Below are 23,579 nucleotides of genomic sequence, written 5' to 3' on the forward strand. Positions count from 1 at the left end.
ATACAGCCAATGTCACCAGCGGTACAAAGAAACTCCAACTGAATCAAAATTGAATTTGTTAGCCGCTGATGAACACACATAACGGAAACAGATTTGTGCTCTGCTGTTGCCAGGGACAATACATGAGTGGAAATCAAAATCCACCAGAAAAATTATGATCATGCATAGTTTTTCCTCAGAATTAGCATTTTCTTCTCCCCTCGTGGGAGGAATTTCCCACCCCGAATTTTAAATGAAGATGAACTTCAAAATAAAAGCTAAAGAACAGCTATTTCATTTGGTATGAAAATGAAGTAGTAAGATTTGAAAAGTGGAAAAAAACAAAAAACGTCATTTTTTATGAGATTAAATTTTTTTCTTTAATTAAATTGGGGAAAACAACAGCTTCAAAATAAAAATATGAAAATATAAAGTCACATATTTTAGTAAAACATTCTGTTCATGTAGACAAGAAGGAAAAACTTTCTTTTTTCTACTTTAAGGTGTGAAACAAACGAGACAAAAGATAGAGTTTTAACTCTCAATCCATTATTAAAACATCATATGCGTTGCCTTTCATTAAATTATCCTTTGTTATATAGATAGGCAGCATCAGCTCTCGCTGCACATGTGTAATCAGTGTAAAGTGCAGTCACAACCGTAGAAAGTGATGGAATGTCAAAGCTTCTTTCAGCTTGCATCTGCCAAAGGAGCTGTGAAATCAATCAAATATGTAATCATTCTGTGTTTTATCAGCTCTGTCTAAGAATTTATGCTGACAACCCTTTTAATCCTTTGACCCGGGAAATTTATTTGAAAGATGGTAAGAGAAAAAACACAAGGGAAGGGACCGTCTGAAATAACACAGCACCATACATACTATTTTAAAACACCTCTTATCATTTACAATTTATACTGCCTCCTAACCTGCTCTCACCGATTCAATTCAAAACTTCGAGCCATCTACAGAGAGTCAACAGGGGCTGAGAACCCGTCACTTCTTGGCAACGGGCAGAAGGGCGACGTGCAGCAGAATATTTTGAGAGAACAAGCTGGAGAGAAAATGAGTGTTCTCAGGAGGAGAGTACCGATACACACTGAACCACTATGCGCAGGTGCATTACTCATCCATGAGTCTGTGCATTTCCATGGGCAACATCACGGAGTACGGCAAAGTGGAATAGACAAAACATGAATCCAGTGAGGTTTTCATGTTGCCCATTGGCGATGGTAACATGGCAGGGGGAGATTTTCATTTTGCATGCTTGACCCTGAAATTGTGAATCTTTCCTGTGGTCATCAATGATTACAGAAGAACGTTTGATATGGCTGGGTTAAGCCAGCAGAGGCTTTGTCAGTCCTGTGCCCTCCTGCCAGGACTCATCTCGGCGCAGTCGCGCAGCTCCCTGATTCGTGCTGCGGGGCTTTCTACTCTCTGTCTGTCTCTTACTGCGTTTGGTTACAGCTTTTAAAAAACTGTCATCATCAGTAAGGATGGCTCCAGCATGTCCTCCCCCTGTCCGCTGTCCAAGCAAGTTCCCTGGGGACCCGAAGCACCTGTCCTTCAGAGGGACAGTTACGCCTCTACTTCACACTGCTGTCAGGTCCACTGTTCTATCTGCAAATCAATGCCTTGGGGGAAGTGAAGAGGTGACAAAGATGAAGGATTGAAATGTTGAGTGAAGGAACGGGATGGTGGGTGCACTCCATCCTTCTGCTACAGGAACCAAAAAGGCATGATAGTAATTGCTAATCGCTGCAGGCTTTACAATGGCCTTTGAAAATGGCCCACATCGGAGAATCTGGCAGCTTTTTTTTTTTTTGTTTTTTAAGAGAAGTGAAGCTTTACAAACAGCAAGTGGGCAATCATGATGTTTTGAGCTAATTACCAACTTGCAACACATACCAAATTTGTTGTCAGAAATGCTTCACATACAGTTCAGTGGCAGTTTTTTTTTAAACTTAGTTATTTATTACCTGTACAGTACACAGGATGGACTCCATGGAAGCAACTGACAGGGAAAATCTCTAATCCTTTTTATATGTGGGTTATTTTTAATCTTTAGGTCCTGGAAATTCAGCCACCAATTTTAAAGCCCCTAAAAATGAGTTTCTCACCAAACGTCATACAGACAGATACATTTAGAGACCAGCTGGTGAACATACTGGACCATTTGGTGGCTAAAGAGCAGATATTTCCCTTGTTGAGTTGGTAGAGACCAGAGCTAAAAGAGAGTGAATATTACACTTACATTAACCAGGTGCCAAGAAACATACCTCCAAATTAATGATAATGTTGTTTTCTAACTGCTCAATTTGTAACTAAGCAACTGTCTGCTAACAAGTTCACCATATCAACCTGTTCACAATTTTTTATTGTTGCCTGTTTATCAGATATCCAATATTCAAAAAATCTGCGAATCTGCTTAATCAGGAGTGTGTGGGTGTAGTTTTTACTCAAATTTGAACAGCCTGTCATCAGATTTTGATTCAAACCCTGATTCATGAATGGAAGTATGTGACCCCAGCTCTTACCAACTCAATCCCAACCACTTCAGACAAGTAAGAAAAAAAAACAAAGATCAATAGACATCTCTCAAATGAAAACAAAAAGACTCTTCAAACTTTGAAAGATAATTGCGCGTTCCTGTGGGAACACTTTTTGTTCTAGGGAGAAAGTTGTTTTTTGGGGTTTTAATTGCAGCGGAGACCTGCCACATTGTATGGAGTTATGTCATTTGATGCCCATAACCCACAAGGGTTGCACCCTAGTTATCTGAGGCAAATTTGTGATTTTGAGCTACATTAATAAAAGTCGCTTGACTTGACTTTACCGTAGAGATGTAGCAGTAGTCAGTGGATGTATAGTGGACGGGGTGTGCCAATCCAGGCAGAGAATTTCATACAATTGGATTTTTCTGGAGCTTTGACCCACACCAGCACTGCGAAATAGTAGTCGTGTATCCTGGTGTGTCGACAGCCAACAACCTCCAAAATGCCTATTTTTGCTGATGTGGATATATCCACCATCTTTGAGTTGAATGTTATTAACTTTTAACTCAGGCGCTATGGTATGCTTCCGTTCTGCTGCTGATTAAGATGCCATCTGTTGAGGATAGTAATGATGGCAGAAATACATTCGCGAACCTTGGCAGTGGATAGAGTTCATGTAAAGAGTACATTGTTATGAGTGATGCTAACATAAGGAGCCTATACTATACAGGAGAGAATAATTAAAATCTGAAAGCACAGGAACGTCGTCATGAATGTCACCAACACCCCGCCTCTGCCTGTGAATCTGTTCCGCGCTCGGATGCATCTCCGTATTTAATTTTATGTGCATCCACTTGTGCACCATATAAGCTTCTAGTTTATACTGTATTGTGTTTAGCCTGCATAAATGTATTCATAACTAATGGTGGGCCTGACTGTATCATATGTCTGTGTCTGCAACAACGACACAGCGAGTGAGAACAACACAAACAACTTCAACTTGCCAAGTCTGACACCAATCCCTGCCAGTCTAGCAAGCTTCCCCAGCCTCATTCTGTGCATACAGTATTCGACTTCACCTGTATGCTTGTTTTTCTCGCGCACCGTAGCCTTCTATATTTACACGGTCTGCATAAATCGGTCTGCATAAATCTAGCCTATGTTACTTTCTCTGTTTATAATGAGAGGAAGTGCAGATTTCGCCATTCTGAGAAGGAAAACCTCAATAAACTGTGAAATCTGCATTTTCTTTGAAAGTGTTGAAATTTTTCTCAGTTTTCATGGCTACTTCTTTGCTGGAGTCTCCCACACATGTTCTGACCCACACAAATACTGCATGGCGTAGTAGGGGATGTGCTCATATGAGTCCATATTTCCCTTTGCCGTGAAAGACGGACCATGGGGATTTGAGTAATGAGCCGCTGCCACCTGTGCCCGCGATGCCAGGGGGACATGGACTATAAGGCTGATGAGCTTTTGAGGGCCGGCGTGCCACTGTGCTCCTCCGCGCCCCCTCTTCACATCTCCATCCATCTTCGAAATGCCTCTCGCTAGAACTTTGCACCTATCATTGCACTCGTTTGAATCAAATACTTTGCACGGACGCTGTAAGGAAAACAGCATTTATATGAAATAGAGTCCTGGGCCTCATGCACTGAGGAGGGCAGTGTGGGAGCATATTTATAGTGCTGCAATGCTAATGTGGTCTTTCTCAGACATCCTTTAGTCTGTGGAGAAAAAAGGCTTTCTAATTGCTGGGCTAAGGGAGCAGCAGTTAACTTTCAGAGACTCCTGTGACTGGCAACTTCAGCATTAAACACTAAACAACCATATGCACCAAATTCTTTTGCATACAGACATGTGAATGTACATGACTGAAGAGGTATATGTGCATGTACACGCTCACAGACGTGGAAGAACGACTCCAGTTTTTACAACCTGGGTCTCATTTTCATACTTTTAATACTTTTGACCATTATAGAATTGACAAATATTACTACAGTGCCATTTATGAGAACACTCTTTTTACAAAATGTCCATTGTAAGTAAATCCCATGAAAAGACCAAATCAAGCAAGGAACTGATTCCACTAACAAATATTTCCAAATGTATCCAAAGCCTGATATAGCTTATTCCTCCATGTTACAGAACTAAGATGTTCCATATGTTCGTAGTCATCTAGGCAGAACTAGATTCAGGTACCGAGCACAGTTTAAAACAGAATGAACTCTTAAGATAGACTCATTCCCCTTGAAAATGTTACTAACTAATGACTTTATGACTCTTATAATTGACTTTAAGAAATCTTTTTGTTGGTTGATTGTTGTTTATCTGACTTTATATATGTTGTTTTGTATGCTGGTTGCGTGGTTGTCTGACTGTAAATGTTTTTTGTCAACAGCTCTTTCTTAAAAAAGGGATCTTAATGAGACCGTGTGAGAAAGTACATTTTCTAAATGTGAATTAATTCTGCAGCTGCATTGAACTTGATTCTACTTCCCAAGAAGCAGAGTTCAGATAATAAGAAATGAGAATTGAAGGCTGGGGAATGGGGATTTGTCTGATTGCCCTAGTGTTTGCGTTGCTAGCCCAACGCCATTGCAACTCCAGATCTTAGACCGTACCAAAAGAGTTGCCAGTGAGTAAGATCTTGTCTTGTGACCAAAGAAATGGTGGCCAGGGTTATATAATTAGGCAACAACACATTCTTATCTCTGTTTTTGCATCGCCATATACACATTGCAATATTAATATCCAGAGAAGGACTACTACTAAGTCCCAATAACACCAATACAGTTTACTGTGTTAATAATATCCATCTGAGACAGAGAACAAACATAATAATCAAAATATATATACTGTATATTCTCTAGCAAAGTAAGAAAAGGAGTACATCATGGTTTCTCAGTAATTAGGTCTGTATGGTGTTTTTGGGACAGCTACTGAATATTTAATCTGCCACCCACTGTAGATGTAAATAATGGAAATAATTCATGTCTCTATATTTATATATACAACAGCATATGGGTGAGAAGGTAAAGCTGAATAAAAGTGTGCTGTCGAGTAGATAGGATGAATTGCCGCAAATTGCTCCTTGTGTTTCCATTATTCATGAAAGATATTCACATCTGAAGGAGAGGCACAAACAACACAGACATTCAGTGTGTTAAATTATTGACAGAACCTCAAGATCTCAGAGAGGTTTATCTCTTTTGATATTTCTTCAGGTTAAATCTGGCAAGCCATTGTGTTCTTTGCCTCTTGACGCCCACTCCTTTACCTGTACCTCCTATTCCGCTCAGCCTCCTCCCAGACCAAGACAGACTCCTCTCCATCTTGCAGTGAGGGATAAAATATTTAAGGTTCAATCCCAAGATGATACTGTCGAAAGGGAACCTTATTCTGATTCACATAGGTGACTCTATTCCAGTGGCGTGTAAGATGTACAAATGTACACTCACGGCTAGGCTCACTTAACAACACACACTGTATTATACTTCCATTGCTCTGGGTGCTACAGCTGACGGATCCAAAGGGCAAGATAAGATTCCGATTCTGAGCTACTAACTTGTGGAAAAGCTATTAAATATGGATTAAGTCAGACGTCAATGACATTTGGTTCAACACAACAGTTTTAGCAAAAGATAAGGTCACAGGGAGTGCACTATGGGTTCTTGAGTCAGTAAAAAAAAAAAAAGTCCATGAGAAATGTGGATGTGCAGTGTGTAGAGTACAAGTGTGTGAGTCTGGTGCTATGTTCTGGCTAAAGGAGTATCAGTAGAAGTTTCATCAAAGATGCACAAACTTAAAAAAGACTGTTGGGAGAATATGTGTCTGTTGATTCCTCCTTCAAAGCACAGTCTTGTGAGATTCGAGTGAGAACAAACATCTACATGCCGTTTTAAGTCTGTTTATATCTGCCTCTGCTGTGGTCCTTCGGTCTCAGCCCTCACTCTGACAGGTGTGGTCACAGGAGTCTGATCTACAGCAACAGTTGCAGGCTGGAGGAAGTCGAGCAAATGCACACGCACACACTCCGGAGAGCCGCCCGACAGATAACAGCCTCGTACTGCTTACCGCTGAGCAACGTGTCTGAAGCAGGTTTGGATTAAGTGCTTGCCGAAAGGCAGAAAGGCAGCAGTAGTTGAAATGGGAGAAACTCCTAATTTGGAGCTGGAAAAGAAAACCAGTGGTGCCTAAAGGAACTATTATCTGTTTTCAACCGATAGCACCAGAAACCATACAAATTCTGCCAGCAGGCACATTCCCTGGGTGAAATAATAGCAGCGTCTGATGCAAAAACCTGATAAAAACAAGAAAAATAAGAGAAAATGGCTGCTTCATTTTGCTGCACACAGCTGAGGTGGCTGACACCAGCCCCACTAAGATCCACAAGTCTTTGATCAAATCAGGTGCTGCTGTAATGCATGCCTGTAATGCATATCAGGGAACATAGTGTGATAAAGAGGATGCACAGCGAGGTGAGATTCAAAAGGCATGGATAATATTTATAACACTGCTGGATCTGAATTTTTTTTGCCAAGGGCCTGAGAACTTGTGGCTTCTGATGCCGAGCTGTTTGACACGAACATCCTCAGAGTTAGGCTAATCCCCGCAGACTTCAACCTACGCACCACATCACATAATGCCTGACCCAAAGGAGGAAGCAGCCCTGGAAAGGTCAAAATCATGCAGAGTAAGATGGTCATATGCCATGTGAGCTCCGATAACTGCAGGGGACTGCAATACCCCGACAATCTCATATTCAGAGTGTGAAAACAGAGGTTTAGAAAGTGTGTGGGATGTAACAAATTGGAAAGATGTTCTTGGCTTGTTTCCAATTGAACATAACTTTTGCAAATGCCAAATGAATTCTTGTGTACCTTCCCGTGTTTCTTGTGAGCCTCTTAATACTTTTGCTACCAAGCTTTATAAATGACTGTAGGTTTGGTGCATTTAAGAGAAAAAACGTGAGAAGGTGAGGTTTAGACTACCGCGGGGGCTCCTGTAAGTAAGAGATCATGTGTTGCAGAAGTTAGCAACGTCATTTTCCTCACACTCCAATTCAAATCTTGTGTGTGTGTGTGTGTGTGTGTGTGTGGGCTGAGTGCTGCCATGTTACGTGATTAGGGACACCTACGAGAAGAGCCAGACAGAGCCAGAATCGCACGCTGGGAAGCCCATATTAGTGTCAGTGCCGTACCTGCTGGTGATTGATCCTTCAAACAAGTCCTGTTGACATAGCCAGCCCTGTTCCCTGTCCCTGTTTCTTCCCTCAAGCACTAACCAGGTTGTTTATGTGACGGTGCAGTGCTCCTCACACATAGGCTATTAACGGCCATCCAAATACAGCGTAACCTGTTTTAACAAAAGCAGGGGTTCATAATGATGGTTTTAACGACAATGAGATCAGTGTTTCTTGACAAGGTAAAGAAACAGTGCTGTGATGACTAACCTGTCAGAAAACATTAGGTTGTTGTGATATAAAGATATTAATGGCTTATCTTAAAATGTGTGTTAACCGAACAAGTACTGAGTAGTTTGTTCCGTTTATTAGTTGTTCTAAAGTAAAACTCCTTGAGTGAAATTAACTGAATTTGAGCAAGAGTTTTCAAACTGGGAGGGAGAGGGACGGACATGAGGCAAAGATGCTGTGTGAGCTGAAAGAGACAGGTGCATGTTGGTGTTCTGACAACAATGCGAAGTTAGTTAATGTAGTTTGGCTATCAACGTGGTCAGCAGCTGGAGCTGCAGCAGTCGCTGTGACACACAGCCACTGGAGGCAGTTAAGGTCCTTTAAGACCTTAGCACCTGATTGCTATAATTTGCGTCATAACCTGCACTCCCTCTGCTCGGAGTCACCACTCAGTAAATCTGAGTACACAGACATGATTCACATATTTATAGATTTAGTTTCTCGCACTTCCTCACGATGTCATTATCTGCAAATAAATGTCCATGAATCTGCCAAGAAATCATAGAAAAATAACTCCAGAATTTGCTTGAGAATCAGCGAATCAGGTTTTAAAGTTTTCTTAAGTATCATAGTATTCCAGTGATAGCTGTCTGCAACTTCATGGGTACAATGCAGACAGGAACCGCTAATAGCTAATGTAAAAAGATGTAAGTATAAAAAGTGTCTATTGGGTAATTTTCTTCACATTAGAAAAAACCAAGCGTCGTATGCTGTCTTAATGCCATATTTGAAATATCGTAATTAGGAGTTTCTGACTTGTAAAGAGCGTCCACGTCAGTTTCCAATTAGTAATTATTACTGGGAAACTCTGATTTTTCTGCCTGAAAACCAAATAAATATGGATCCCTCACACCAGACTTTCAACATAATTGGATGTGGTGTTGTATTGTTAATACACAGTAATTTAATCCTTACACGACCAACTCTGTGATTATACAAGTCATTAACATGGGAATCTCTGCCTTCCATCTCATATCACATGAAAGCAGCATTAACCCAAACACTATGAATTATGGGAAGTGTGCTAACAAGCTGACAATGTTTCTGCAAGTAAATGATAAGTTGGATATTTAATCAACTCAAGTCAATGAGTTCATTTAATTAAAGCTATCATGAAGTTTTACAGGGTAGGTGGTGACCAGGTTGGCAGAGGCGGACACGTAGAATTATTTGAAACACAAGACATGTGCCATTAGCAAAGTTAGTTGACAAGCTGGCACAGCCAACAAATACCTGCGTTGTAGCGATGATGATGTTGGTATGTTTCAGAGTGGCGAGAGCTCAGAGGACTCTGAGAAAACTGAACTGTCTCTATGAACCTCCTGACTGCATTTTATTTTACACTGAGAAGAACAACCGGAGCTGAGTTTAACAGGTGCAGCGGTGCCATGTAATGCAATCCAATCCAATAAATTTGCAATAAATCCTACCTTTGTAAAAGCTCATAAATTTGTTTTTGTTGACTTTGTGTCAGAGAATTGTTGATGCAACTACACAGTCGTTTCTGAATCTATTTTATTGTTGTAGTGTTTGATGTATTGTATTGTACTGAGGGCTGTTTCTTACAGCATATTGTGTACATTAGCATTTATATACTTGCCCCCTCGAATCCTCAGAATGTACAGAGACATTTCTTTCGGTGGGTGTTTGTTGCCCAAAGGTCCGGAGAATGAATTTAGATTTGAATAGTGGGTGTAGTGGTATGCATATCTTCAATACAGAATGTGTTTGTGTGTGTGTGTGTGTGTGTGTGAGGGCGATGAGCTGAAAGGGAAAACGTCAATAGTGTTGACTTAAGGTCAAGCAGCCATATATACAAGCCTCACATACTGCAGTCACTGCTTTTGTCATCCTTTTTTCATTACAAATAATGAGAGCATGTGAAGCTCATCTGCCATCACTTATGCATGTCCCTCATAAGGTAGCGTGGAGATTGGATACAACTCCAGCTTCAACTAATGGTATTCATGGAAGAGAACAGCATCCATTAGCTTTCTATTTCAAACACTAACCTTTTACAAGTCCTGTGGTTTATGCATTGACGTGACCTTATGAATGCTAACCATGTATAATCTTTTCATCTGCATTCAAGGCTTGCAATACACCAGGAGATTAAGGTGACTGTTCGTTATGGCCTACGGCTTGCTGTCACACAGCTTTTGGATGCTGGCTGCATCCATTGGCTGTGGCATATCAATGACCAGTGCCATGGCCGTTAATAGTAAGACACGGTACTGCTATGGTTTTTAATATAAGCTGGATGTTGGGGCTCATGAAACCACTCGAGCCATTTGTTCTGAAGAGGGAAATTGGATTGGGGATGCAGGGCATGGTAAGCACAGGGCCACCTGTGTTGATGAGATTGCTGTGTTTGGAGCTGCAGCTTCCACCTGACTCCCTCTCTTGTTTATTTCAAGCCAGATCAATAGATTATGGTCTTGCTTTACAGAATCCCACGGAAAAGGTCAATGACAAACGAGAGTAGGAGAGACCTCCATTATTACCTGGATGTGCTTAAAACTCAATCCCTAGCCCCTCCAGTCTTAGTGGTGATTGACCAGGCTTTGTGGACGGCTTCATGAAGACCTCTGCAAATAAGCCTCAGTCAGTCTGCTCATTGTGTTTACAGGGTTGATGTGAAAGGTAAGATGGAGAGTCAACAGACGGTGCAGATTTTCCAGTTTTCCCAATGCACTGACAATAAAAGTGCAAATACTTAAAACTGCAGAAAGAGAGAGGGTGAGGTGGAATAGAAGTACGGGAGAAGTGTACTTCTGCTGACTGTACAAAGCAGGGTAAAACCTATCATGTTCATGCACCTTTTTCTTCGGGTCTGAAACATATTCCATAAACATATCCTATGGAGCAGAGAGTGGCATGTTTAGAATTGAATTGCAAAGCTACCCTCTCATAAAGCAGGCCTTTATGAGGCCGATCTTTAGGTAATATGATGTTAGACTAAGTGAAATTTGACACAAGAGAGTATTTAAAGCCGACATCCATGCTCATCTCTACCCCTGTGAACCCACAGTATAAACTGAAGTCTGTTAAATTTGTCATGTACAGTGCTGAGCAGGGTGTTGCTGAAACAAGAAACAAAAAATGCTGTGTAATTCATGGCGGAAATGAAAAATGGAGATGGAGATGAAGTGAAACAATTATTTAAATGCTTACAGGTATCAGGGGGGATTTGTGAGCAACCTGAGTTTACTTAGCATGCAATAAACATTTCAGTCAAATGTCAGTCTATTAATATATTCCTTCTTATTACCTTTTGAGGTGATATGGTGTACTTCTTAGCCATATCTACTTGCAAAACTTGTATATTTACGCATCCAGCAGACACAGAGCAACATTAGCCAAATTTGAGTCATGTTTCTGTCGATTTAATCAATATTATAATATTCAATATCCTTCACACTCCTGGGGGAACTATCTATCTGTTTTGTTGCTAAACTGCTCCACTAAAATGGGTTTTTAGAGCTTCGAGGTTGGTGAGAGTGAACAAAAACAGTAAAGCTTTGGGCTGTAAAGCAAAACAATTACCCAAAAGACACTAAAACGCTTTGCAGAGCCGAGGGAAATGGCATCACCACAAAGGACCCCATTTCACATAGGTATTCATTTGATCCAATGTTAGTATAAAAAAAACAAAAAAACAATTATAGCAGCTTTAATAAAAAGCCCAAAAATTAATAACACTAAATCTGACACAGTTTTGTCCCCACATAATTCACAGTTCGAAAAAACACGTATGAACAAATCTCTTCAGCCAAACACTCAAGTGTGTTTCCACTTTTTTTGTGGGTCTGCAGTTATGAGATTGCTCTGAAGATAGAGATGATACATTACAGTGGCCAGGCAAAGAGGTTCACCTTTTTTTTTTTGATCCCCTGCCTAGAACGTGATTAGGTGCTACTCTCCAACTCTCCTGCACTGTTTAATTTGTCATTGCAGGTGCAGTTATCTAGTCCTTGATGGAGCTCTGAAATGGTAGGTGGAGATGTGCATCTGTTACACATAGAGAGAGGCTTAGCTAGCTGTGGTTTGATAACGTAGCATTTACATTTTATTGTGGATGGTTGGGACAGTTTGCGTGGCCCTTGTTGCATTTCTCCAGCTCTGTCATCGTCTACTGCTAAGTTGGGACAAGCTGTGAGGTGGCTCAGAGTAGATCAGCACTGGAGATGTGGGAACAAAATAGACCACCATAAACTACAGCATATAGCTAATAGATTTATTGATTTGCCACCCTTCCCCTAGTTCCCATTCACTGTGATACAGTACTTTCAGCACATGAAATCCTGCTGCTGCAGGAGGTTGGCCAGAATTGTGGGACCCATTTGTATTCCCAAACAGACCAACCAGATGCCTTTTCTCTATACCATCTCTCACTCCCAAACATAGGTGAAACTTTCTCTTCCTCTCCCCTCAAACCACCCAGTGCTTAGCAGTTCAAGTATCCTCTGTGCTTGAAAACTGTAACAACCAGCCTCTATTAAAACTGGATTTCTTACTTATTCTCCAAGACATGCAGGCATAGAAATTTGTACAAACAAAACACGAGGATTGCAGTGTTTATTTACTCACAAGTTTGCGTGAGTGTTCCCTATCCCCCATTTAATCTGGTTGTTGCATCCTTTTTGGTTTTAGAGTGGCAGTACTCTAAATGCAGTGATAATGAATAGGCCTTGGGGAGTCTTTGCTGACTTGCAACAGCAGGCTAATGAGATTAGTAAAACCACTGAGGGCCCGCTAAAGGCGTGAGGCCACTATGAGGTAGAAGAAGATGAGAAAGAAGGCTGTACTGGGGCATCAATGTGGCTCTGATCTGCAGATTAAAGCTGACTACATCCAACACACTGTCCATGTACCAACCAAAATATCCATAATTTGATTCGATAGAGACAGTGTAGGACTGCATATTCTAATACATAAGCAGTACTGGGCTCAAAGAGGTTGAGATCTGTACATGTTATTATATGTGAAGAAAGGGCTGATGCAGCAACGTTGTCCTTCACCCCCTTTGGATTTACTGATATTTCATGGTGATTGTAAAGACTGGTTGTTTAAACTTTACACAGTAGCTGTTCTCAGAGGAGAACTGTCTTCCATCAGCAGCAGCTTGATCCATGCTTACACAGTGTTCAGACATATTAAATGCCAGAAAAACTTTCATGGGGGAAAACTGCTACTACAATCAAATCAGCAACAATCAAACAGCTCAAATGCTCAACTCATTTCACAATACAAACTTCACGTTGGTAGTACTCATTATGATAGTGAATTAGCCCCTTTGAATGCATTACCTTAACATAAAAACTGACATATGACAGGTGACAAAGCAGTCGCATCAACAAACTTTTGTGGAAACACTAAGGGGGTTTTTTGAGCTCACTAACTGGGAGATGGGAGATATTCTTCCAGAGAAGTGACAGTGACCTGAACATACTCAATCACTCCGTATACTCATAAATGTCATTTTGTGCTGGCAGGGAGACAAAAAACGTGTCAGTGAACTGAAAAGGGGGCTGAAGGACAAAACCAAGCTGGCCAAGCTCTGATACAAAAATACAACGAAGGAGAGATTCACCAGGGGTAATGCAAGGGAGGCGTGGCACGGTCTCAATACCATGACGGGCAGAGCTTACAGACCAGCCCAGATACAGTGCCCAGACCCCGTCTCCTTCGCAGAGCAGCTGAACACGTCCTATGCCAGGTTCAACAGGGCTGACCCCGTGGAGGACTGGATCCTGACCACCACCATCTAGGCCCTACACCATTTACTGTGGAGGAGCAGAAGGTAGATTCCATTCGCTACAAGTTACATCCAAGGAAAGCTCCTGGACCGGATGCACTCAAGGGACGTGTACTGAAGGAGTGTGTGGCTCAGCTGAGCAGTGTGGTACCACAGCTTTTCCAGCTGTTCCTGAACACCAGCTTCATCCCCAAGGCATGGAAAGAGACAATCATCATCTTTGTTCCCAAAAAGCCCCATTCCAAAGCCCTTAAAGATTTCAGGCCTTTGGCAATCACCTCCATCCTCTGCAAATGCAGAGAGAAGGTGGTTGCTGAGGAGCTTACCGCCATGGTGGGTGAGAGTCTGGGCCTGCTCCAGTTTGCCTACATGGCAAAACGGGAGGTTGAGGATGCCCACCCAACTCTTCTGGATACAGTGGCTACGCACCTTGACTCTCCAAAATCATATGTCAGTATTTTATTGAGTGGACTTTTCATCTGCTTTTAATTCAGTAAAAACAAACACACTACTGCACTGTATCCAGAGACTACAAATCAACACAACACCTGTTTTACGGATTAAGATTTTTTAAAGGACAGAAACCAACATGTCAGCGTGAACGGTTTAATCCAGCAACATTTTTTTAAATACTAGGGTGCCACAGGGCTGTGACCTGTCACCCATCCTCTTCTCCATATACACAAACACAATCACCTGCAATAATGACAGACTGTAACTTTTCAAATATGCTGATTATATGGTCTTAGTGGCCTGTCTGACAGGTGAGCGCTCTCCGTTCGCATACAGGCAGTATCTGTTAACCATGGTCCTCTGGCTGCAGGAGAGCTTCCTGGAAATGAATATTAGTGAGACAAAAGAGCTGTGTTGCGGGGGGCACCAGGCACATGACACCCCACACCCTCTCTCTGGGAGATCGACCACCACCTGCACTTCAAAAAACATGCGGACGGGGTCTACAAAATGGCTGTACAGCACGTGTTTCTCCTGAGGAGGCTGAAAGGTTTTAATGTCAAACGGGACATTTTAACAGAAGTATAGCGGTCACTCGTCGAATCAGTTCTCACATTCAACATTGCATCCTGGTACAATTTCCTCACAGAGAAAAGCAAGCAAAAGCTCACCAGAATCAAGAAGCATGCAACCACACAGACACCACTCAAACCCAAGTCTCAGACCTTTATAGCCACCCAGTACAAAGAAAGGCAGACTCCATCACTAAGGTCCCTTCACACCCCTTCACCACTCCTTTCAGCTACTAACATCAAACAGATGCTTCAGGGCACATCTGGCCAAAAACAGAACTTACAAAAACTCTTTCAGTCCCACTGCAATATCCATTTGAAACTAAGCCAAATAGACTATCACTACTTTTTAATGCAGCTTTGCACACCTGCTCTTAATTATTTATGGAACTGTTGTTTTTTGATGCAATTTTATGTTGTTTGTGAGCCCCTAACCTAAGAATTTTCTACCACTATGTGATGGACAAAGCTTTTTAAATCTTGAATCTCTCCACTAAACCTGACATGTAAATCCCACAAAGAAGGAATACGTCTCTCTCTGCACTGAAATGAGTCTGTTTGCATCAAAACATAGTTAATGGATACTGGCTTAAGGGCATGGTTCTGATTGAGCACTTCATCTGCACGGCAGTGGGCTGATGAACCTTGTCCTGTTTCTGACAAAGTAAGGCAAAGAGACACAAAGGGCAGCACCGCCCACTTGAGCTGGAAAAACTAATGAAAATCATCCAGTTTTATCAAATTATGTAAGCATCAAGAACTGCTGACCGTGAGCTGGTAAGACTAATGAAAAAATGGCAGTATTTGTTTTTATATAGTATATTTTAGTAAAAGAAAGGGATCGCTTTGTTGCTTATTCTTGGTTGAGTCAGCACTGTAATCATGTTGCATTCAAATGGCAATCACGAGTTTCTGTTTTCAACATTGCAGGGTCTACTGCGAGATTTGCTTGACAGTCAAGAGGTTAAACTCACTGGAAAATCTTGATACGACAAAAGACTACAAAAACAGATGCAATTCATCTCCGCCTTTCTCGCTTTCTCAAAATAGTGAATGATTGTGTGCTTACGCAATTCAAATTCATGAGGAGAACAAGAGGACGGGCAAAAAGAGAAAAAAGATGACACAGGAAAAAGCAGCCTCTGCTGTTTTCAGTGCCAAAATCTTTGAACTTGTAGCTGTCACTTCCCCTTATGAAACTGTAAACACAAGAATTGTAGGTCATTAGAATGGACTTCATGTTGTACGCGTCCCCCTATGAAGCCCCTGCCAGTCAGACATTATTGGTGCTATTTGGGACTGAGATGATGAGGCACTGAGAGTGATGGAGTATTACAGTCATAACCCCATCTGATTTCAGTTCTGGTTGATCTGGCGACACCTGTGGTTACTTGTAGTGATTACAGGTGCATTTTAATAAAACAGGTTCTGTTTAAAATGACGTGTATTGACCACTCGAGATGGCAAACTGGTAATGAGAATAAGGACTCATATCTATTCACGAGCATGCTCAAACAAACTGTTCATTGTGAATAAAGAAGAGAGTCATTAATGTTGTTTGATAAAGTAATAATGAGCTCATGATCAAATTGCATTAAAAAGTACTCCACCATTATAGCAATGTTTAGCAATGATACTGTTGGTCTCACAGTGGACAGTTTAAAAAAAAAAAAAAAGGATCAAAATCAATGCAGCAGAACCAGAGCTATCAACCTTTTTTATTCCATGTGTTCTTTTCCCTTGACTGAAACCGGTGCATACGTTATCCACAATGCAACTCGACCACTGACAGTTCAGTCAGAGATTCGGGTGCGTTATGCTAGTAGCACCTAATGTAGCCCGGAGCCTCTGGCCTCAAGCGTAGACGAGGAGGGGAATTATAGAGGTCTGATAAGCTCACTTCTTTCTAACTACATACCCCAAGATTTTTTTTTTATTTTCAAACTTGTAGTCTTAAGTCCTAACCAATGCTGTCCCATGAGACATCACTTAAGTCAGCGTCTCGAGGCATTTTATTGAACTTCACAATTTATCGGACTTCACACAGCTCCCTCTGGAACCACCAGTTGTCTTATGTATCACATCCAGTATATGGGTTTTTTTGTCTTGTCCATGGGTTAGCAATTTGTGGGAAAGACAGACTCCGCCACCAACAATCAACGATGAAACTACAATAAATGGCTAATGCTGAAAAAAAGTGTCTATGAATAGTGTCACAATAGGGTTTGATGAACATTTTAACAAATTTAACTTTGTGTGCAAAAGGAGGGCAACAAACATCGCGGCAGCAACACAAACAGAACAAACAAGTGACACATCAACCACAATGTACAACCTCTGCTAGCAGGTACTTATCTGCCATTTCTCATTTCCCCTTCAGTCAGTCTCTGACTCTGAGGCCACAGTAGAAAGAGCAAGAAGAACACGAATTAAATGACAAAAAGAAAAAGTTTGAGCTTCTGCATTACTGCAGAGAGAAAATCTGCCATGTTTGAGGCGTGCCAAGGGAGTGCACAAGGAAGAGTGGGCGCACATATCCCCAAACCTACAACCACCCACAGAGAAAATAAGACCGATACGAGAGCGATCAGACACAGAGGCAGTAAACTGCTCTGGAGAGGTTGAACAGTGCTGTAAAAGAAACGTTCGGATATGGAGGGTTGGTAGTTATGCCAAGCCACAAGCTCATCCATGACATTATATGACCATGGCTAATGTTAATACCTTATGCCATACTGTTTTTTTACTCAGCAAAAGCTTTATGCCTGTGTTAAGTTTATTATACAAGCATATATTTAACAAGAGCTCTGGTGCTGATTTAATAACTGCTCTGTGTAGTAACAGATTTGCTCATTTTTTTGTGTGATAACCAACAAAGCTTAACAGTCAGCTATAACAAGAAGTCACGAAAGCCTTTATACCGTGTTTTTACAAATGTTTTTACAACCTTACAATTTAGCCATTAAAGCAGGTACAGCACAGGAGAATACCCGCCTAAAAAACAATGAAAGGAAGCAATATGTTGTTTCAGCGTGATGCAATATATTTGAAACTTTTGCACTGCAGGTGATGTTTAGACTGAGATAATTGACAGAAAAAAAAAAAAACACATGTAAAGAGATGAAAGTACAAGAGGAGATACTGGAGTGTTTTTATATTGGCACAGTTGGCATAATGCTTATGGAAAACACAACACAAGAAGTTGGACTTACAGAAGAGAAGTTGTGAGCTCCGCAGGGCTCTCCTCTGTATTTGCATGAGAGAAGCATGTCATCCAATTGGTGGCTCAGTCTGTCCATAAACTCCAGGTTGGTTCCCTCAAAGTTTCTAGGAGGCAGAAAGAGTCTGAAGTCCGACAGCTTCCTGAACCAGGCCCGACGGTCTTCTTGAAGCAAGTCCAGAACCATGGGCCTCACTGTCCGGTTAGCCAGCAGCAGACCCAACCAGTGGCCGGCGAAATACAAGTCGCTCTTGGTAAGCTTGTAGAGGCGGATAGGGTTGTTATTACAGATAGTGACTGTGGGGAATGCTAGTTCTTTGGCCCACTCAGTGTGGACCCGTGTGTATGTGGGGAAGGAAAGCCAGTGGAGCAGGCGGTTAGAGGACCAGGATAAAAGCAGCCCCAGAGATGTGCAGAGGGCCAGCAGCCAGAAGGCCCTGCGGCCCACTGAGCCACCAGGGACACAAACATGCCTCAGGCCGTGCAGGCGTGTCCTTGACAGCAGAGTGGAAGTGACCCGAGCCAGAGAAGGCTTTGTAGGACGCCGCTGACAGCCCTTTCTGATCATGGCTGGGGATCCCCGCCGGAGACAGCGCCCCTCCAGGGCCATAGCTGCCCACAGCGCTCCTACTGCCGCGGGAAAGGCTTCATTTCCCAGCCAGGCCTCAGGGGCTGGGGCCCACATGTAGCTCCAGGTTAAATCCACTACTGTAATCCACACCTGGATACGTGTTTGGCCTTACGAAAACTAATGTCCCATGCAGTCTTAACGGTGAATATACTGTACTGTATACACACATGGAAGTACTCTCATGCAAAGCTGTGTGTCTTGAAGTCGTCTTCTCCTGGTGGTGCAGGAGCTCTGATGAAGAGCTACTTGTTGGTCATCTCTCCTGGTCTCTCGATCTGTGAGTCTTCCAATCATCCAACTCAGCAGGAAAAAAAAAAAAAAAAATCAGCTAGCCAAATGTGCTCCAAGCAAGGTGGCTTCTACATCAGTGACTCCAGCATCCACCGCAGTTAGTGTGACAGTGAACAAGAGAGGATGAGACAGAGAGAGCACAGGCAAGAGGAGGAGGGAGGGGAAGAGAGAGGGAGAGAGGGGGATAGAATACAAAATACCGAGGGCTAAGAGGAGAGGACAAAAAAAAGACAAATGAAAGAAAGGAAGGTAATTAAAATAATGAGATGACCAGTGGAGGGAACTGGCTGGTGTTGTGAGGTCTGCCAGTAGAGAGCTTGCCTTGTTCCAGCGCTGTGGTTTGGTCTTCTTCTGAGTTACGTGTTTGCTTTTTGGCTTCACGGGCTTGCGGAGGCATTCAGCAAGCCAGAGGCAGCAATCAGTTCCTTGGCACTATTAAGTACCGGCTTTAATTTAATTCACAAAAGTCTCCCCTGCTCATTTGTTTTCTGTCCCGCTTTGCGGTCTCACTTTTGATACCTTGACTTCTCCGTGATGTCACGGGTTTGCTCCTTGTCCCCCCTCCCAACTTGGCTTTAACCAGTGTTATTAGGTCCTGCGGGTAACCATGGAGTAGCCTCATCTCGTAGCGAGCCTGCTTCTCAGCACCACAGCAGCAGTGGGAAACATGCTACAATACACTTTCACGTGGAGAAGGAGGCACTCGGGCGCATACATGGACAGACACTCACAGCGGTTTCCTGCAGGAAACTAGACCAGAGATAATCTGTTCTGTCACACTCTCATCTCAACATCTCTGCCCCCCTTCTCTGTCTCCTGTTATTCGCTCTTCTTCTTCTTCCTCCCTAGTTTTTTTCACCTCCACTCAGAGACAGCATCTCTAATTTCAATTTACCCCATGTCTCCACTCCTCCTTCTAAAAATACTCTCTCCAAGTCAAATCCATCAACTTGCCCTCATGCTCCTCCTCCTCCTCCTCTTCTCTTTTGTGTCAGTCAAGCTTCGTAAGCTCGACCTCCTGTCGGGCTTCCTCTCCTCTTCCTCCTCCTCCTTCTCTTCTTCTTTTCCACTTTGTGCACGCACTCCCTCGCCTCTCTCCCCGTCAGGGTAGGCTTCTCTGTGTCCTTGTCAGTTTCATCCAGCTTTCTCCCTCTCCCTGCTCCGAATGACTTCTCTCCCCTCAGTGATCTCTCTCCGCCCCCCATTCCCCCCCTGCCCCCCCCCCAACCCTCCCTTCCTCTCTCGTGGTCTCTCGCGTTTTGCTCCGGTTTTTCAGGCAGCTTGTCCTCCCGTTGCACCTCTTCTCCTCCTCCTGCGCCACAGCTCTGACCACGCAGCCGGTGAGCCCGTCACTGATGAGAGCGCCTGTCTCTCTCTGTGCTAACTCGTGCCGTCCTTTGCCCCCCCCCCCACCCCCTTCTGTTTGTCTGCTGCTGCTGCCGAGCCAAGCATTTACAGTGCAATGAGAAACTGCTGGGTGCAAGTATGATACGTTTTGTGTGTAGCAGTGAAGAGCAGCTCGACACGGGCTCTCCACTGTGCTTTCAACTAGAGCCCAATTTTTTTATCTTGTACTTTCTATCACCGTAATGGAAATTTGAAATATGTTTGGGATGTACTGTAAATGAATAAAAAAGGGTGGGAGTATTATAAAAAATGAAAGGTAATGTTCAGATGTATGGTAATTTATCCCTACTCTCTTTTAAGACATTTTAGTCTAGTTTTCGTCAGCCAAATTTTAGTATCATTTTTGTCACCCACTTTTAATTTTCTTCTGATTATAAGTGCTTGTCGTCTTCTAAGCTTTGTGAACCTTAGTTACTTTACAGTTGCCACGTCTACAGGTTTTGCTCTCATCTCGTGAAATTAGGTTTTGCTTGCTGACAAAACTGTGTTACATGTTGTTGTGGTTCTCATTTTTAGAGGTTACTTTTGTTTAGTCTAAGTCTCATTTTAGTTGTTAAAAAAAAAGGATATTTTTCATCAAAGTTTTCATCGATTTAATTAACAATGCAAGTATGGAAAAAGTTTAGGTATATACCATTCTGTAAGGGAGCCTGGTAGGTATCAGCAGAATTTTTTTTTGCGTACAAATTAGTGAACCACCCTATTTTTAATTCTGGATATAAAAACATAGATATTCTTTGGAATTTTGCATGTTTTCTGTGTTATTTTTGAGTACAGCCCGACTACCCAAGGGGTGGATCGATCGTACTTTGGGCTTGTGTTGCAGCCAGTAGCACAGGGAACATTTCACTGGTAGAGGGAAGAATGGATTTAATTAAATACCAGCAGATTCTGGCAGTAAACATCACACTGTTTGTAAAAAAGCTGAAGATGAAAAGAGGATGGCTTCTACAACAGGACAATGATCCTAAACACGCCCCAAAATCCACAACGGACGACCTCAAGAGGCGCAAACTGAAGGTTTTTCCATGGCCACACAGTCCCCTGACCTACAAATCATGGAAAATCTGTGTTTAGACCTCAAAAGAGCAGTGAAGAATCTCACAAAACTAGAAGCCTTTTGCAGAATCGGCGAAAATCCCCAAACACACAAGCTTTTACTGCAGGGTGCCCAAACTTTTGGACCTTTCTGGACCTTTTCCTTTTTTATTTGAAAACTGTAAAAGATGGAAATGAAAAAGTAATAAATATTAAAGACGTGTCATTTTTAACTTTATGCCTTCTGGAAATCAGGTCATCTTTTACTCACTTAACTATTCACTGTAACAAAAATTGTGACCAGGAGTGCCTGAACTTTTTCATGCAACTGTAAACAGGCTTCATCGATACAATTAAACAGAAAGCGTCTGAGCCAGCCCGGCGTAGGCACTCTTTTTCACTCGGTGTTATAATGCATGATTTTAAGAAACTCAAGATTTCACTCATTAGCATTCATCAGCGTTCTTCTGCCTGTTACAGAGGAGACCATTTTCTCCTAGTGTGATGAAGAAGGGTATTTTTTTATTTCTTTTTCATTTTTTTTTAATTTCCTAATTGAACTCCCCTAAACTGCTATCACTCTCTGTGGGAAGAGGTAGAATAAAACGGAAAATATAAATCCAAACCCTAGACTTTTCATTGTCTGGCTGGATGTTCGTCAACACTGCTTGACACCTCCCTGTGATCTCATCTTTGAATATGTGATGAAACGACATTTTTAACTTGGGAGCTACAAAGCTCACACATTAGCCCCAAGAAACCATTCACACTGTCAAAAGAAATTAATGTAGGGACCCAAAACGGCATGTGCGCGCATGCACGCACATTATATGTACACACAGTGCAACACATCTTTCACAAACAGCCAAACCATGATTCAGACAGCGTTGAAAGAGTAAAACACATCCGTGTATAATGCATATCCGGCCAAAATACAAAGAGCAAGGGCGCAGTATTGAAATGTCAAATGCATTCACATACACTTATTTCCTCTAATACCTACTGTATGCTACAGTAACACACACACAGACACGCACACGCACACAGCCTAAAGCTAGAGTCAGAGGCAGCCTTCCAGAGCCTGGATCCACAGGCTGAATAATTAGCTAGGAGCTATGAAGAGGGTTTCTAAGTCCAGCTAGGCAGTCAGTGTAAAGAACAGCTCAAAGGCTCAACATATCCAATTTGCAATTCTAAAACAAAGGGGAAATCACTGATTAATGAGGGATATAGCCAAACCCAAAAATCAGATACAATTACGCAGCATTCTATAGCTGCGAGGGCATGGTATGTGTTTCCTATAAATTATTCCTGTACGCTTTCATCAGCTAAATTGTCTTAGATCAAAGGACACGTAGTGGTAAACTGGTTGTAAGAGAGCAGCCTGTAAATATAAACCACAATTAAACATTCATGGATTCACGTTAATGAGGCCCTAGAATGTTTCGGAGAATGCTGGATTAAAGCCGCTTAATAGCACAACAACGGTGGCTATGCAAAACTTGAGTTCGGCACAAGGAAGGCAACAGTTGTACGACGTACGATTCACAAGGATGCAAGCATCATGCTGGCCTCGTCTGTGAAAGCACAGGTGAGGCTGGGACACTGGCAAGTAGATGAAAGATGAGGGATGGGGGAAAAAAAAATGTGTATCACATGATGGGCTGCCATTCATCACAAACCCCAGCTTGATTTAAAATGAAAGTGATTGCAGGCGAGGCAATCAATGGCTTTTCTCTACTTTGTAAGTTTTCTAACATGACTGCTGTAACACTTGGGGCACATGTAGGGCTAAAAAAAAACAAAAAAAAAACAACTTAACTTCCCGCCTTCTCCTTGAACTCACTGTTTTTTAAACGAATAGAAGGGATAAATCCCTGGGTAGCCATGGTAACTCAAAAGCTTGATGGTCTCATGGTAGCCGCTCACTGTTGGGGAACCGCTGTAAACAACTACTTTTAATAGAAAGAAGCTAAAGCCTGCTGGAAAAGTCGCTAAATGACACTAGATGATGTGATATGCTAATTGGCATAATTATCATGTCATCGCATCGTATTTGCATTCTGTCTAGTGACAGCTGGTTTCAATCCTTTCTATCTGTTTGCGTCTCTCCTGTCTGTGCTCATGCGGTAATTTAATACAGTCAAATTCCGAATAAAGTTGTTCTCATTTACAAGTTTTTCTCGTTCTAGTGTCAGACAATGGAACAAGTATGAAATAGTGACTGAAACACGGCCCATTGAGACGCCATGTTAACCAGC

The 23,579-nt window shown here is 42.2% G+C and overlaps 1 protein-coding gene across 3 annotated transcripts in view; it reads right to left on the reverse strand.

Moving 5' to 3' along the window:
- The window catches only part of asic2 (acid-sensing (proton-gated) ion channel 2), a 331,531-nt gene that overhangs the window by 83,754 nt on the left and 224,198 nt on the right, over positions 1-23,579 (reverse strand). Inside the window, exon 1 of one of the 3 annotated variants that reach the window (XM_040123765.1) lies at positions 17,944-18,636. The exons of the other annotated variants lie outside the window; for them this stretch is intronic. Within the exon in view, the coding sequence (XP_039979699.1) occupies positions 17,944-18,636 (693 nt within the window). Of the gene's footprint in view, positions 1-17,943; positions 18,637-23,579 lie in introns of those variants that run through there. 3 annotated transcript variants of the gene reach the window in all.

Source organism: Xiphias gladius, chromosome 3 (assembly GCF_016859285.1).
Source record: "Xiphias gladius isolate SHS-SW01 ecotype Sanya breed wild chromosome 3, ASM1685928v1, whole genome shotgun sequence".
NCBI lineage: Eukaryota > Metazoa > Chordata > Actinopteri > Istiophoriformes > Xiphiidae > Xiphias > Xiphias gladius.